This window comes from Phyllobates terribilis, unplaced genomic scaffold (assembly GCF_046119375.1).
Source record: "Phyllobates terribilis strain yellow unplaced genomic scaffold, ASM4611937v1 Scaffold_8__6_contigs__length_399053987, whole genome shotgun sequence".
Taxonomy (NCBI): domain Eukaryota; kingdom Metazoa; phylum Chordata; class Amphibia; order Anura; family Dendrobatidae; genus Phyllobates; species Phyllobates terribilis.
In genome coordinates, this window is record NW_027362768.1 from 102,109,108 (window position 1) to 102,124,701 (window position 15,594).

General features: G+C 43.2%; 1 protein-coding gene across 2 annotated transcripts in view; it reads right to left on the reverse strand.

Annotated features, from left to right (window-relative positions):
• KYAT3 (kynurenine aminotransferase 3) overlaps nucleotides 1-15,594 on the reverse strand; it is a 34,952-nt gene that overhangs the window by 3,842 nt on the left and 15,516 nt on the right. For both annotated transcript variants that reach the window (XM_073642587.1, XM_073642588.1), the window contains 9 exons: nucleotides 12,357-12,501; nucleotides 10,522-10,671; nucleotides 9,083-9,169; nucleotides 8,531-8,656; nucleotides 7,376-7,496; nucleotides 4,921-4,997; nucleotides 4,237-4,326; nucleotides 3,629-3,815; nucleotides 2,260-2,333 (listed from right to left, as the gene is read on the reverse strand). In XM_073642587.1, coding sequence (XP_073498688.1) covers nucleotides 2,260-2,333; nucleotides 3,629-3,815; nucleotides 4,237-4,326; nucleotides 4,921-4,997; nucleotides 7,376-7,496; nucleotides 8,531-8,656; nucleotides 9,083-9,169; nucleotides 10,522-10,671; nucleotides 12,357-12,501 — 1,057 coding nt within the window. The remainder of the gene's footprint in view (nucleotides 1-2,259; nucleotides 2,334-3,628; nucleotides 3,816-4,236; nucleotides 4,327-4,920; nucleotides 4,998-7,375; nucleotides 7,497-8,530; nucleotides 8,657-9,082; nucleotides 9,170-10,521; nucleotides 10,672-12,356; nucleotides 12,502-15,594) is intronic.

Here is a 15,594-nt window from a genome sequence, read left to right on the forward strand (position 1 = left end):
TGCTGCGGAAATTTCCGCCGCGGATTATCATTGCGGAAAAAAACGCAGCACTACCAATTATTTTGCGGAAGTGCTGCGTTTTTGCCGCCATTGACTTGCATTGAAACGCATGGATTAAACATCACTGCATATGTAGATGCACATTCCACGCGTTCTAATGTGCGGATGGTACCCGGGTGTGGAGAACAGGAGACTCTCCTCCGGACCTGGGTACCATTGAAAACTGTAAAAAAAAGAATAAACTAAAAAATAAATATATACTTACCTTCTGGCGGCCCGCGCTGTGCTCCTCCTTGCTTGGCTGCAGTTCGCGATGGAATGAAGGACCTGCGCTGACGTCAGTCATGTGACGGGTCACGCGACGCTGACGTCGGCAGGTCCTTCAGTCTACCGCTGCCGGCAGCCAGGACGGTGATGCAAGTCAGCGCGGGCCATCGGAGGGTAAGTATATATTTTTATTTTTTGACATTCTCTCGGGTCACACTATATAAATCCATGCTGTTTGCATGGATTTATATAGTGTGACCAAGTTGTCGAGCACTTTCCAAGTGATGCTAAAATCGCTTGGAAAGCGCTTGTCAACCCGCATGCGGAAATGCAAGTGAAAAACGCTTCACTTCCGCATGTCCCTGGCAGGAAAACACATGTACAATCCGCATGTACAATCCGCATGCGTTTTTTTTCTGCCAGGGAGATGCAGAAGCACTCAGGAAAAAATCCTGAGCATTTCTGCATCGTGGGCACAAAGCCTAAGACACATTTAAAGACTTTAGCAAAAATGCACAGTGAATGTGAAATATGGCACAAAGAACTGAAACTTTAGACGTCATCTGCAGTGACCGACTTGGAACAGAGAAGTAAACATCACGACCCCACTTCCTAAAAATGACAGCACCTGCAGGATCCTGCAATGTCTGATGTATGCAGGCCACGACAAAGACAGAAGCTAACAACCCAATAATAAATCACTTCTTGCAGGCAGAAGATGCCCTCCATACACTTTGTGTAGCCCCCATCAGACTACGGACATGCTGGTTGGTGTCAGTGGCTGTCCACGTGGAGCAAAGGCAGAAGCAGGGATTGGCAAGTGCTAATTGTGCATGTTATGGATATCTCTTGGATCCCCAGAAGAATTGAGGTCTCCTAATCCCCTCGTGGCACTCCAGTAATGAGTAGATGAGGTGAATGCCTGCGTGACACGTCTGGCCATCTTCAGAATCAGTCAGAAGGATCAACCATAGGTGTCAATCCTGAAAGTTGAACATATGCCATATATGTCTCAGATGGTAACATACCTTTAAAAGGCAATCAGCAGAAGGATCACCCGTCTATAGGGGCATATACGTCATAGAAAGTCAAGTAAAAGAATACCTTGATATCTGCGATCCGATGTCTTATTACAGAGAAACATACATTTTTCTTAATATGTAAATGAGCTGTTAAGATCTATGGGTCGGACATAGATCTCCCTGAGAATCTGCTTCCAGAGATTATTATAAATGAAAGGTGGATTTACCAGTGTGAGTCATGTAGATCATGAGAGCAGACTGTCAGTCATTACATGTCTAACATTGGTAACTTCCCCTTTCATGTAAAATAACCTGGAGGCAGATTCTCAGGGAGATCCATGTCCGGCCCATAGATCTTAATAGCTCATTTACATATTGAGAAAAACGTGAATTTATCTGAAATAAGAAATAGGATCGCAGATATTTAGGTATCATTTTATTCAGCTTCCTGTGACCTGCATGCCCATGTAGACGGCTTCTGAGGGTTGATCCCACTGCAGGTTTTTGCTATGCAACAGCATAAGGATGGTACTGAGACACTGATTTCAGCGATGTGTCACTTATAAGGCTGTGTGCTGTTTCAATACAATAAGTGTTTTATCAGCAGGAGATTATCACTGCCAAGAATGGTGCCCGTGTGAGACCTAGTCCATCTCCGCCACCAGCACTGATTAGCAGCTTAATTCAATATACAATGTACACAGAAAGCTGATAATAAGAGGTGAGTGCTCTGCTAGATGCTGTACCTAAAACTTCTGATGGTATCACGACTGCTGCATCCAATAAACTAAGTGACACATTGCTGGAATCAGGGTGTCTACCCCTACATTATGCTGCTTGTAGCAAAAACCTGGTGACAGATTCCCTTTAAGTTTTCCTGCTTCTTTTGAGCTTAATACAATTTTACCTTAGGACTATTGGCACCTCTGATACAATCAATCACACAATGAGAATGTCTGAAGCCGCTCACCTTTGTTTTTATCATCCACTTAATAAATTTGTAATCATAAGCTTCATCGCTCTTGAAGTTGGAAAGGTCCACACCTTGAATAAGTCACAAAATAATGAATAATGGAGATAATAAATGTCCTCAATGTGTGTAACAACTAAACAAACTTTTAAATCCCCTGATCTGTGGATCCGATCTTCCTCAAGTTATAACACTGTTTTTATATACCCCAATGTCTTAGCCCCGGGTAATAGGGTCCTACCAGAAGGAACCTACAAGTGGCCATTTTATGTATGGCATAGGAATCAAATGAAGTCCACTAGGTGGCAGCACATAATAATGCAGTGGATTTATGGGAAATTCACCTAAAAACTTTTTAATGTATTTCCTCCAGATTTCAGTTTTAATAAACACTTGACACTTTGCCTCTTTGATGCATTTTTTTTTTCCTAGATGAAAAATGCAAGCTTTGACCAGAAAATCACAGCAGAACTTGCGCTCCTTATTGGTGTGTTTTTTTTATGGCGGTTTTTGTTATGCATTTTTTGGTGCTAACCTATTGTGATCTCAATGGGAAAAAAGTGCAGTAAAAACGAACATGTAAAAAAAAAAAGGAAAAAAAATCATATTTTCGAAATCTCATTCATTTTGCTGTTGTTGTAAAGCGCTAAGTATTTTCAGCACAAAAAAAAGCTTAAAAAATGCTACATGTGAACAAGGCCTTAGGCTCTGTTCACATGTACAGTTGCTCTTTCCGATTTTGGATCATAAAAAGGGAAATAAAACGTTCAACATTCATTTGAATGTGAAAGGATGTGTCATAAAATGTCCTCTGTCTCCTTCTCAGCTGCTATCTTTCTTTTTTAAGCTGGATCAAAAAACATAGTCTGCACAACTTTCTTGTCTGGCCGCCCCCCCCAAAAAAAAGTTAGGTTATCTGTGGTTTTAGTGCATTTGTTTTTATTGTGTTTTTTTTTCAGCTGCATTTTATGTTTCCTTTTGATGTCATGTTTTAAATAAAACTTCCTGTTACTTAACTTTACCAATAAGTTTGATCTAAGTTAAGAGGGGATTTACGGCATTTCATTTGCAGAAACACAATAAAAACACATACGCATTTTTTTTTATCTGGATTTTTCACGTTTTGCTCAAGTCTATGGGCAAAAATCTGTAAAGAAAGCGCATAACTGCTGCAAAAAAAAAAAAACTGTACAGAAGGTCAGTTTGCCCATCAGTAAAAAAAATATACCCTATGCACAATATGACACTGACAACATTTTGGGGAGATGGTTTTGGTTCCCTTGAGCTTGTGTGAAATTGTGGATCTACAGCAGCTGTTTTATTACAGACTCTGGCGACTGATGGAAAAAAGTGAATATTTTATATGTACCTAGTCCAGAGACATCGGCAACCATGAAATATCCTCCTTCTGGAATGACCGGCTTGAGCCCAGCTTCCTGAAGCAATCCAGCCATTCGGTCACGTTTCCCTTCCAGCTCCCTGGGTAGTGAATAAAAGTAGCACTCCGGCTCATCCATCCTTTTCAAGTCTTTGAACAGAGCATGTGCCAAGGCTTCCTGCATGTAAAGGGACATGGGCGAACACAAATCCTCGCAGTAAAGTATCAGTATGTGCACAATATGAAAATACTCAAAATCAGCATCCATTCTGCATAGCAAAGGTTTCCTGGGACCCAGCAGCTACTGCTCCCTCCCTACACCCTGTGTGACATGATCACTGGGTCTGGAGATGGAAGCACTGACAGTAAGGCAGACATAATAATAAATCATTTCTTCCTTCTCTATGGGTAGTACGGTTGTATCCGACAACCAGCTCCCTGCCCCACAGCTGCACAATCTCATGCAAGCAACTTACTCTGCACGGACGTTTTAAAATGTCAGTGCAGAGTAAAGCGCGGACCACATGGATATTTAAAGTATTTGGGCAGTCCGGAGCTGACTAAATAATAACACCATAGTAAACGCACATAATACTTACCTGTAATGGAGTAGGACAGGTATAGAAAGTGTTCTGCTGGACTGTCTGCAAATGTTTGATGAGATGTGCAGGGCCAATGGACCAACCAAGCTGGAAGAAATAATTATTAATTATTCAATGTTCTCTACATTTTCATGAAAACTTGTAAAACATCTTACACAGAAGATGCTTAAAATATACCCCAGCAATTTCTCCCTTAATCTTCACATTTTCTTTTCGATTTTGTCTTAGAGTACAGTTAAATAGAGACATATATAAAAGGAATCTTCTCTATGTCTCAGGCCGGTCCTCCCCTCTCCTCCTCACTGTCCTGTGTTGGACTGCAGCCTCCCTGCTGGGTCCTGTGAGCAGTAGCATAAAAGATTCCTAAACTGGAACACCTTAACCAAGGGATGGGACTTAGGAGGCCACAGCTGAAAAGTGAACTGCTGAACAGATTAACCTCTTTGTTCTGTGCAGGATTTGTACAAGACTGACTGATCGTTCCACTAATTTCTAGGTGCAGCCTGAAACAGGACTTTGTGCACATGATCTTTTCTCTCCCCACTTTGGCTTACTGAATTTTCTTCCCTGGTGTAAATATCAGCATTTATTCTCAGAATTTACATTTGTTGGCTAAAGGAATAAAAAAAAAAGGAACATTGACATGTACAGAAAACAAGAAAGCATTCTTCCAATCCTTACCTTCCATCCTGTTACACTGTATGCCTTCCCTGCACTTCCAATGGTGATCGTTCTATCCCACATACCTGGCAACATTGCTAAAAAAATAAGATAAAAAAATCTATTAATTGTTCAAAATAAAGTCCACAAAGGATGTGTACTGAAATGCACATACACATTCACAAAATACATATGAAATGGAGAACTTTTTCTGAGCTCCCCTGTGCTGAATTATGATCATTTGAATCAGCTGAGAAAAGTTAAAGGGAATCTGTCAGCAGGTTTTTGCTATTTCATCTGAGAGCAGCATAATATAGAGCAAGACAGCCCGAATCTAGGGATGTGTCACTTATTAGGCTGTGTGTTGTAGCTTCAATACAGTGTTTTATCAACAGGAGATTACTGACTGACTAGGTCTCAGGTGCGTGGCAGTCAGGCTAATCTGTTTAACTCCGCCCCCACCACTGATTGGCAGCTCAAGGACAGTGTACACAGGAAGCTACCAATCAGGGATGTGGGCGGGGTTCTACACAGCTCAGCAGTCTGACCAGTGCTAAATCAACAACAGATAAAACAGGGATTCTATAAAAACTGCACCAGGCAGACTGATGGGTTCTCGCATACTTTAATGTACAGGAAATCAATGAGTCTATAAAAGTCAAAACAGGGAAATTTTTTAATGAAATCCAATTGCAAAAATTATTTTTGGCCCAAAATGCATGCAAAATAAAAAACATAAATAAGAATATTGTCCCCGGTCACATTATTAAACTATGTTTTCTCTGACACTCCAAAGTGTTTCAGAGAAAAATCATACCTGTCTGCATTTGTGCGGCCAGGCTCAGATTCATGCTGCTCGTGGTTTGGGCAGCGTGTTTCAAGTGACAGGTTGTTCCCTCTAAGACAGAATTCTGGCCTATTTCTTTTATTAAATCTGTCCCAATCTGTTTGTCTCTGGAAATGCAGTGCTGAAGAGTTTACAGAGTTAACTCTGAACACAGTAGCATAGATATGTACTGTACACACAGCAGTAAAGGGTGAATTACCGTATTTTTCGCACCATAAGACGCACTTTTTTCCCCCCAAATTTAGGAGGAAAACAGGGGGTGCGTCTTATGGTCCGAACCTTACCACATACTTGCGGTGGTGGGTGCGGCAGCAGGGCCGATGCAGCAGAGCGGCGGTGGGTGCGGCGGCGAGGCAGAGTGGATGTGCAGCGCTGCGGCGACGAGGAAGAGCGGCGGTGGGTGCACAGTGATCTACAGGAAAATGGCCGCCAGCGCATGCACCGTCTGGGAGCTCGGGCGGCCATTTTTCTGTGGATCACAGCTTCATGAAGATGGCTGCAGCCACCGGAAAGCCGCACCGCTGCACAGCCGCAGCCACCGGACAGCAGCGCACGTCGCTCACAGGCCCAGGACCCGGCCCCATCCAGACCACAGACCCCAGACCCAGACCCAGCACAGGCCCAGGCCCCAGGCCCCAACACAGGCCCCAGGCCCCAACACAGGCCCCAGGCCCCAGCACAGGCCCATGCCCCACTTCCGCCGGCTTCCTGAAGGACCCTGCCTCCTGTGACCCTCGCTCCAACGCCCCCCAGGTAAGATACCTATTCAGACTATAAGACGGACCTCAATCTTATAAAAAATTTTTTTTTCCTATTTTCCACCCCAAAATTTGGGGTGCGTTTTATGGTCTGGTGCGTCTTATAGTCCGAAAAATAGTGATAGTCTAGAGTTCAGTCTAACAATATGTAAATTTAAGTGTAGACCTCTTTTTAGTTGGCTTTACATTTTGCCCAAAACTTTTAGTGCAATCTTGGCGCAGGTTAAAAGGGTTGTCCACCTTTGGAAACATATTTTTTTTCTTACTTAAATGCGGGGTTTTTTTTTTTTAAGAAAATTAATTTTCGTAACTGGCTTTCAGAAAAATTTGGCACCATTTACCTTCTACACCCTTGGAGAGTTGCACTGTCTATTGCTGGCTGCAGAATGAGTTAATGGAGAATCAGTCAGTGAGCTACTTCTGATGGTCCAATGAGAAGAGTTTCTAATCGTTATCTTTTTTTTTTTTTTTTTTAATTGCTCTCGATTGATTTATGACCGTAGACCACATCGCCACTTCAAAGCTGAATGTGTATGGAAACAAAGCTAAACTGAGCAAAATCTTTAATGAAACATTTATTGCAAACTTGATTTTTAATGCTAAATACATGTATTTAAGAAACCTAAAAAAGTGTCCAGAGGTGCACAACCCCTATAAACCGCACCCCACGAGATCTACAGATATGGGCTAGAGTAACAGTTTTAAGCGTCAGCTCCTTTTTGGACGTCCAAAATGAGCATGGAACACGGAATAAATGCGGTACTAGGCATGCAATCTCCTCCAGTGTTTCTTTTCCCCATTATGACAGTCTACAAGGTATATATGACAGTTTGGAGAACTCCTCTGATATAACCAGGCAGAATCCCATTACCTATCTTTGTGTGTTTGCTTCCAGCGTACACCAGCCACTCATACACTTCATCACTGATACAGAGGACGTCGTGCTTTATGCACAGCTCAGCGATAGTCTGCAGTTCTTTCTTTGTGTAAACCTAGAAAGCAGCAGCGGAGATAAAGTCACAAATTACTGAATTTTATATTCTGTAAAGCGATTTAGCTCGATTCACAATATTAAAAAAAGTTATAGCATCTTATAGAGAGCGATCCCCGACGCGCGATTGGTGCTCCGACTGCACTTTGTATAATGGAGCATTCCGTCGGGTGTGTGGGTGTGTGGGTGTGTGTGTGTGTGTGTGTGTGTGTGTGTGTGTGTGTGTGTATGCTTTTTTAGCTTTTGGATTAACTTGCCCAATAGATAGAAGTTTTTAAATCGGCATTTAAAAAAAAAAGTCCTTAGTAATCACCTCACACTGATCAGAGATCTAATACGATGATGATTTGCTGGAACATTGGAACAAAAACAACAACAAATTGCTGAACTCACTCATTTGGACTTTAGCTCTGAAACATCTTCATTCGGGTGTAAAGATTGTAAGCACAGCTACGTTTTTGGCAATAATTATCTTTAACGAGGGATTTATGCAAATTCTTAAAGTACATGATGGGATCCCGATCAGACGCCTGTCACCCAGCCAATTCAAATCTCATGCTTTGCACTGATGAGGGGCAGTACCCCGAAACACAGTGTCTGCAAATTGAGGTTCTGGTTTGGCTATGTGACAAAGGTCGATATTGACTTTTAGCATTGCTGCTTCCAATAGGTGGCACTAGAGGTCAAGTCCTTTTCCTCTCTGAAGAGACCATTTGCATATTTAATTTCCCAGAGGAGCATTGCAGCTTAAAAGTCTCCTCACCTTGGTGTCAGGTTTGACATGCCACTCTCCGCAAGGAAAAACGTTACCCCTTGGATGCCAAGCATACTTCAAACGTGTAAATATATTGTAAAAGACCCCATCGCAAAAATCCCTATACTTTTTCCACAAAAAAAAAGTAAAAAAAATAAATAAATATTGCATAAAAATAGGGCATCTAGACTAGAAGCTAAACTTAGGTGAAGAATCCCAAATACACTCAAACTATTGTCCTCAGATTTCACTAGAAAATGGCAATGCCAAATTGTTCTTACCTTTCCTATAGGGTTGTTTGGCGTATTTATGATTATAGCTTTTGTTCTAGGACTGAATTTGCTGGCCAGCTCCTCAGGATCTATAGTCCAGTCACCACTTGATAAAGTAACTTTGCCGCTTTCCTTCTGTGAATTCCAAACATATTTAAAAGGGTTGTCCACTTAAGACAGGTTAACTGACCATTGAAGCTATGTACATGTGTTGTTTCCTGAAACAACAGGAAGTTAAATGTCTAAAAATAAGCCCCAGTGGTGAGTCTAAAAATTATACGATTTCTATTTTTCATTTTTTTAAACACAGATTTTGATATGTAAGAAAAAACACTGCCAAAAATTAAATTAAAAAAAAAACACAACCCCCCCTCCCCACACACAAAAACCTGATTTAAGCAATAGGTTAAATTCTTATGACATCTTCCATTTTAAAGCGATGTATGAAAAAAGCAAAACCAGAAGAGCAGCAAAGAATATAAAATGCAACCTAAAAAGCAGACCCACACTGACTATTCCTGATCTAAAGGGATAGTACATGCAGTACAACAGGATACGTACATATCGCAGCGGGATGTACACAGGGGTGGCTCTGGCCATCTTTATCATGGGTTCATAACAGTCATAAAATGGTTCAATTATTATCACCTGTTATAAAAAAAAGGAACAAAAATGAATATATACAACAGAAGAAATAGAAAAATATCCTGTAACTCCTCTTCAGCATCAAGTGATTGACTTTCCCCACAAGCGCCATATCCCATTCATTGTTTACAAGGCACAGCGCCATATCTTTTATAGTGGCTGTGACTGGTACTGCAGCTTACTCCCATCCAGCTGATCGGCATTGGTGTCAGGGGTAGGAACCCCACTGGTCTAATATTAATGGACTAACCTGAAAATAGCCCATCAAGATCAAAGCCCTAGAAAATCTATTCACTGCTTTCACCATGTAAGTGATCAAGGAATGAATATATATTACACATCACACAAATGTGGAGCTATTAACGGCAGTTAATACTTCCAGAACTTCTGTGCTGTGTAATGTATCTTCAATGCTTATTTAGGCTTCACACTCCGGCTGGCAGGACCTGTGGACTCAGGTCATGTGACCCTGATGATATCATCACAGAGCCTTTTGCACTTCTATGTTGCTGCCTTGCTTATGATTGGTCAGTGTCATAAAGGAAGCAAAAGTACACGCCCCCAGTGAAAAATAACTGATGACATCCACTTGAGCTTGTTTTGTTGCTCTTGTGAGAGCTTCTCTTTTTTTCTTTTAGAGTAAAGATGACATTTTGGTCTTTTTTATTGCAATTTTTAGATAGGTGCGGCAACCCCTCAACTCACCACTCACCCCCGCCCTCCCACCCAAATGTAATTCTGCCATTTGATTCTTTTATCATTACGGCATTTACTGTTTGGATTAATTTTACATTTTGATTGAACGTAATAACGTGGCAATGACAAATATGATTTTTTTTTTAGTTATTTATTTATTATTAATGGGAGTAAAAAGGGAGGAGATTCAAATTGAAAAAAAAATGTTCATATTTGAAAAAAATATATATATTTTTTAACGTTATTTTTTAGTTCCCTCAGGGGACTTGAACTTGTGATCGTTTGTTCGCTTATGCTACTTATCGTAATAACAAAGCATTGCAGTATATTGTCAAAATAACATTCTCCTATGTGGCTGGGCCTCATAGTAGGGCAAACATGGCAGCCATGGGGGCCAATAGGTGCCAATGAATGCACGTACCCAGTGATCACGCTATTTAACTACTGCTGTCAGTGATTGACAGTGACATTTAAATGGATACACAGAAGCGATCAGCGATAGCTCCGGTCAGTGCTGTTACAGAACAATGCCGGCAGTATATGAAATCCTGTGTACGATGCAGGCTCAGCTCCTGAGCCTGCTCCATACATGGGAATCCAACCCGTGATGTACCAGTCCAACATAAGTCGGGAAGGGCGTAAAGCAGAATCACACTCACCTCGTCACCTTCATCAACCAGGCCCTGGATAGCATTGAAGAGGGAGCCATATGCTCCAACCGTCACAAGGATATCTTTGGTTGGATTGATCTGCTTCCCTGTGACTTTACCATACACTTGAGAAAGAGCATCTACAAGCAAAGGGTGACCCTAGAGAAAAAAAAACGTTAAAAAAAAAAATCAGATCTGCATTGTGATACTTTCCTAGAATACACTTTTGGCAATGCCATATCGCATTGCCCCACAACAAGGTAAAACAGCTCTCTGTGCACCTGCCAGTACAATATGTCCTGGAACTACTCTGAATCTCCTGTTCTGTAGCTTGCCAGACACTCTTTTTTTGAGTGAGCGGTGGTTCTTAATTAGCATTTAGCTATAGGTCATGAATCGTCACTCACTTCCCAGCATGCATTGCTCCTGCCATTGTCCAATGGCTTGATTGCCCCAAAACTCAAAGCCATCCTCTCCATTATGCCCTGTATACTGTTAAACACAAAGGACAGACACACACTGCTTATTCTGCTTGGATGAAATGTGAAGGCTGCAGCCGACCAGTGGCCGCCGATTAGGTGCAGTGTTTATGTGATACCATTGCCGGATGTTGAGGGAGATCGATGGGGGTAGAGCGCAGAGTATGGAGGAGCAGCGCTAGTCTGGAGAATCAAGTAACTGTTAATTTTTTTTTTAATATCACCCAAGAGCCATTTAAAGGGAATCTGTCACCAGGTTTTTGCTTTGTAATCTAAGAGCAGTATCATGTAAAAGCGGAGACCCTGATTCCAGGGATGTGTCACTTACTGGGCTGCTTGCTGTCATTTTGATAAAATCACTGTTTTATCTGTTACAGACCTACTCGGAATGCTGAGCTCTGTATAGCCCCGCCCACACCACTGACTGGCAGCTTTCTGTGTACACACTGCATAGTAAGAAAGCTGCCCATCAGTGGTGGGGGCGGGGTTATACAGAGCCCATGAATATAGAGGACTACATGGCAGCAGGTTTACTAGTCCTTTAGTGGTAATCTCCTGCTGATAAAACTGTGATTTTATAGCAGCAAGCAGCCCAGTAAGTGACAAATCACTGGAATAAGGGTGTCTTAGGTGGCAAAAATTCTGGGGACAGAGTCTCTTAAAAAAAGGCTGTTGAGCAGAGGACAACCCCTTTAAGACATTGACATAATGATTGAACATAAAAGCCTTCTACTTGCGCACAGTTTAACTCACCAAGTAGGGGGAGAAAATGAAACACTTAGATCAAGTAGTTTGCTTACAACTGAATTTTAGATTGTTTAACACTTTTGTCACTTTTTTCCAAAAAAATATATTATATATTATAAATATATAATATATATATATATATATATATATATATATAATATTTTTATTTTTATTTTTTTATATGAACTTATAGCTGATTCCAGGAAACTGTGTTCAAATTATGTTAAAACAAACCATTAATTTAATGTAATATTTGCCTGGCAGTACAGCAGTAAGCCAGAAATCTGCCCCATTTTTCAGCCTGCAGATCTTTCGTTCTCTAGGCCTACATGGTGACCTCCTGACATTGCAACCTCTTGTCTCTTTGCCTCAAGTCGCCATGTAAACCCTTTCCTAAACATCACACCTGTCTCTTAGGGATCCGTATTTAACAACAGGGCACGGCACGTTACCCAGTGATAGGATTTACTGCTGGACGTTACCGGTTTGCACATTTGTACCCGAGAGGCACTGCTAACCTATTATCAGCTAACCTGTTGGTTCAGTAGTAAATCACTGGCCAAGTCATGATTAATGCGCCACATATTTCTTTAAAAAAAAAGTAAATGTTTTACTCACAAAGCCACGAGTGTACTGATTCAGTTTATCCACAAATGCTGCTTGGGCGAGACCTTCTTGTACATAGGAAGGAGGGGATATATCCGGGAATCCCTGGCCGAGGTTAACTACGGTAGGATCAGCAGCCAGTGCCGTAAATTCAACCCTGTAAATGAACACAAGGCACATGTACAATGGTTAGCGGTATAAACGTTGGGGTGTTCAAGCGGATACAGCAGACGGGAAAATAACTACTTACTATCATAAACGCCACCAATAGTATATACAATCCTCAACATTGAAACTGCAACACCAAAAAGGAAAAATCGTGTTCTGCCACACTGAATGCACTTGGGCAAATCATCAAGATCCGCTGCTGGCAGCTACCTTTGCAATTGCCAACCAATGACGTCCCTGATGTGCTCGATAGTAGACAAGTTCGGAGTCGCTGCAGGCCTTGGTACCATGTTTTGACTACACAGGATTTGAGCACTGAATAACATTTACTTACCAAGTCTGTTATTTGGTGACTTCTAGGGTCCGGGATTTAGGGGGGGACTAGAGAGCCTGGGTGGGAAAGTCACTGCCGTACTACACTCCAGCTTTTAGATCTGCGATCTTGGACCGCAATGCACGGACTAGCCGTGGGTCTCTCAACCCAAGCGTGAGAACCTCATAGAAATATATGAAGCGGTCATGCTCCGGTCAGGAGACCTGCAGCCAGTCCATGCATTAGTGGTCCGTGATCACACCAAGATCCATGGACGTCTGTATGAGCCTTAAGGTTCCAGGTGGAAAAAAAGGATGTGAGAGGATGGAGAGGAAGATCTGAGTGTCGAGAGAAGCTGGAAAACAGAGTTCTGCTGAAACAACAAGTATCTGCTACCAAAACAAATCGGTATGGGGAGGTCGATTCATGAAGTCCACCAAACAGATCAGATGTTTGGCCAGTCTTATTGAAAGAGGCAAGATCGGTCGACATTGGGCTAATGAAGATCCGTCCATATACAAGTGGACCTATTAAACTCCAGGGAAAAGATTAATTAATCCAAACTGCACCCTAACAATTGGTGACAGATAGACGTTCAGCAGTAACAAAAAGACAACAGGACGGCTACACAGCCATTGAGCCTACTCACTTCTATAATGACCAGTCCCCAACCCGCTCTGCACATAATTCTGGAATACTCTTCGCTCTATTTTAGCGGTTTCCTTCTGCTTTTGCAACCAGAAAAACAATTATCTGAAATGGAGCAGAGAGTTTTCAGTAATATTGGTATTATGTTCAGAGGGCAGGAAGGCTGTGAGGCGAAGCTTTAGGCAATAACTGCAGAGGAGGAAGGTTGTGAGGAGAAGCTTCAGCCAATAGCTGCAGAGCAGGAAGGATGTGAGGCGAAGCTTCAGCCAATAGCTGCAGAGGAGGAAGGCTGTGAGGCAAAGCTTCAGCCAATAGCTGCAGAGCAGGAAGGCTGTGAGGCGAAGCTTCAGCCAATAGCTGCAGAGCAGGAAGGCTGTGAGGCGAAGCTTCAGCCAATAGCTGCAGAGCAGGAAGGCTGTGAGGCGAAGCTTCAGCCAATAGCTGCAGAGCAGGAAGGCTGTGAGGCGAAGCTTCAGCCAATAGCTGCAGAGCAGGAAGGCTGTGAGGCGAAGCTTCAGCCAATAGCTGCAGAGCAGGAAGGCTGTGAGGTGAAGCTTCAGCCAATAGCTGCAGAGGAGGAAGGCTGTGAGGCAAAGCTTCAGCCAATAGCTGCAGAGCAGGAAGGCTGTGAGGCGAAGCTTCAGCCAATAGCTGCAGAGCAGGAAGGATGTGAGGCGAAGCTTCAGGCAATAACTGCAGAGGAGGAAGGCTGTGAGGAGACGCTTCAGGCAATAGCTGCAGAGCAGGAAGGCTGTGAGGAGACGCTTCAGGCAATAGCTGCAGAGCAGGAAGGCTGTGAGGAGAAGATTCAGCCAACAGCTGCAGAGCAGGAAGGCTGTGAGGAGAAGATTCAGCCAATAGCTGCAGAGCAGGAAGGCTGTGAGGAGAAGATTCAGCCAATAGCTGCAGAAGAGGAAGGCTGTGAGGAGAAGCTTCAGCCAATAGCTGCAGAAGAGGAAGGCTGTGAGGAGAAGACTCAGCCAATAGCTGCAGAAGAGGAAGGCTGTGAGGAGAAGGTTCAGCCAATAGCTGCAGAAGAGGAAGGCTGTGAGGAGAAGGTTCAGCCAATAGCTGCAGAAGAGGAAGGATGTGAGGAGAAGATTCCGCCAATAGCTGCAGAGCAGGAAGGCTGTGAGGAGAAGCTTCAGCCAATAGCTGCAGAGCAGGAAGGCTGTGAGGAGAAGCTTTAGCCAATAGGTGCAGAGCAGGAAGGCTGTGAAGGAAAGCTTCAGGCAATAGCTGCAGAGCAGGAAGGCTGTGAGAAGCTTCAGCCAACAGCTGCAGAGCAGGAAAGCTGTGAGGTGAAGCTTTAGCCAATAGCTGCAGAGGAGGAAGGCTGTGAGGCGAAGCTTCAGCCAATAGCTGAAGAGGAGAAAGGCTGAGAGGAGGAGCTTCAGCCAATAGGGGCAGAGCAGGAAGGCTGTGAGAAGCTTCAGCCAATAGCTGCAGAGCAGGAAGGCTGTGAGGCGAAGATTCAGCCAATAGCTGCAGAGGGCAAGAAGGCTGTGAGGAGAAGCTTCAGCCAATAGCTGCAGAGCAGGAAAGCTGTGAAGCGAAGCTTCAGCCAATAGCTGCAGAGGAGGAAGGCTGTGAGGCGAAGCTTCAGCCAATAGTTGCAGAGCAGGAAAGCTGTGAGGTGAAGCTTCAGCCAATAACTGAAGAGGAAGAAGGCTGAGAGGAGGAGCTTCAGCCAATAGCTGCAGAGCAGTAAGGCTGTGAGGCGATGCTTCAGCCAATAGCTGCAGAGCAGGAAGGCTGTGAGGCGAAGCTTCAGCCAATAGCTGCAGAGCAGGAAGAGGGACTAAAGCAAGAAGCAGCACGCACACAATCTAAAGCATAGAGCATGCTCGCGGCGCATACTCCTTCCTAAGTAACGGGTCACTCACACTGTAAGGTGGCCAGTAGCCCAAGTAACGAGCAGTACACTATAAAATAAAAAAATCCCTCCCTTAATGAAAACAGAGAAGACTTTTAAGAGGTAAATTGCAATGTTGCTTGCTTTTATAAGCACCTCTCCCCACTATGCAGTGACTGCACTTTACAAATGGATTACCCAGTCAGCTCGGGGCTTCAGAAGGCCCCAATTATCTCTATTTCTGTACGACTGTATAGCCCAGCTAT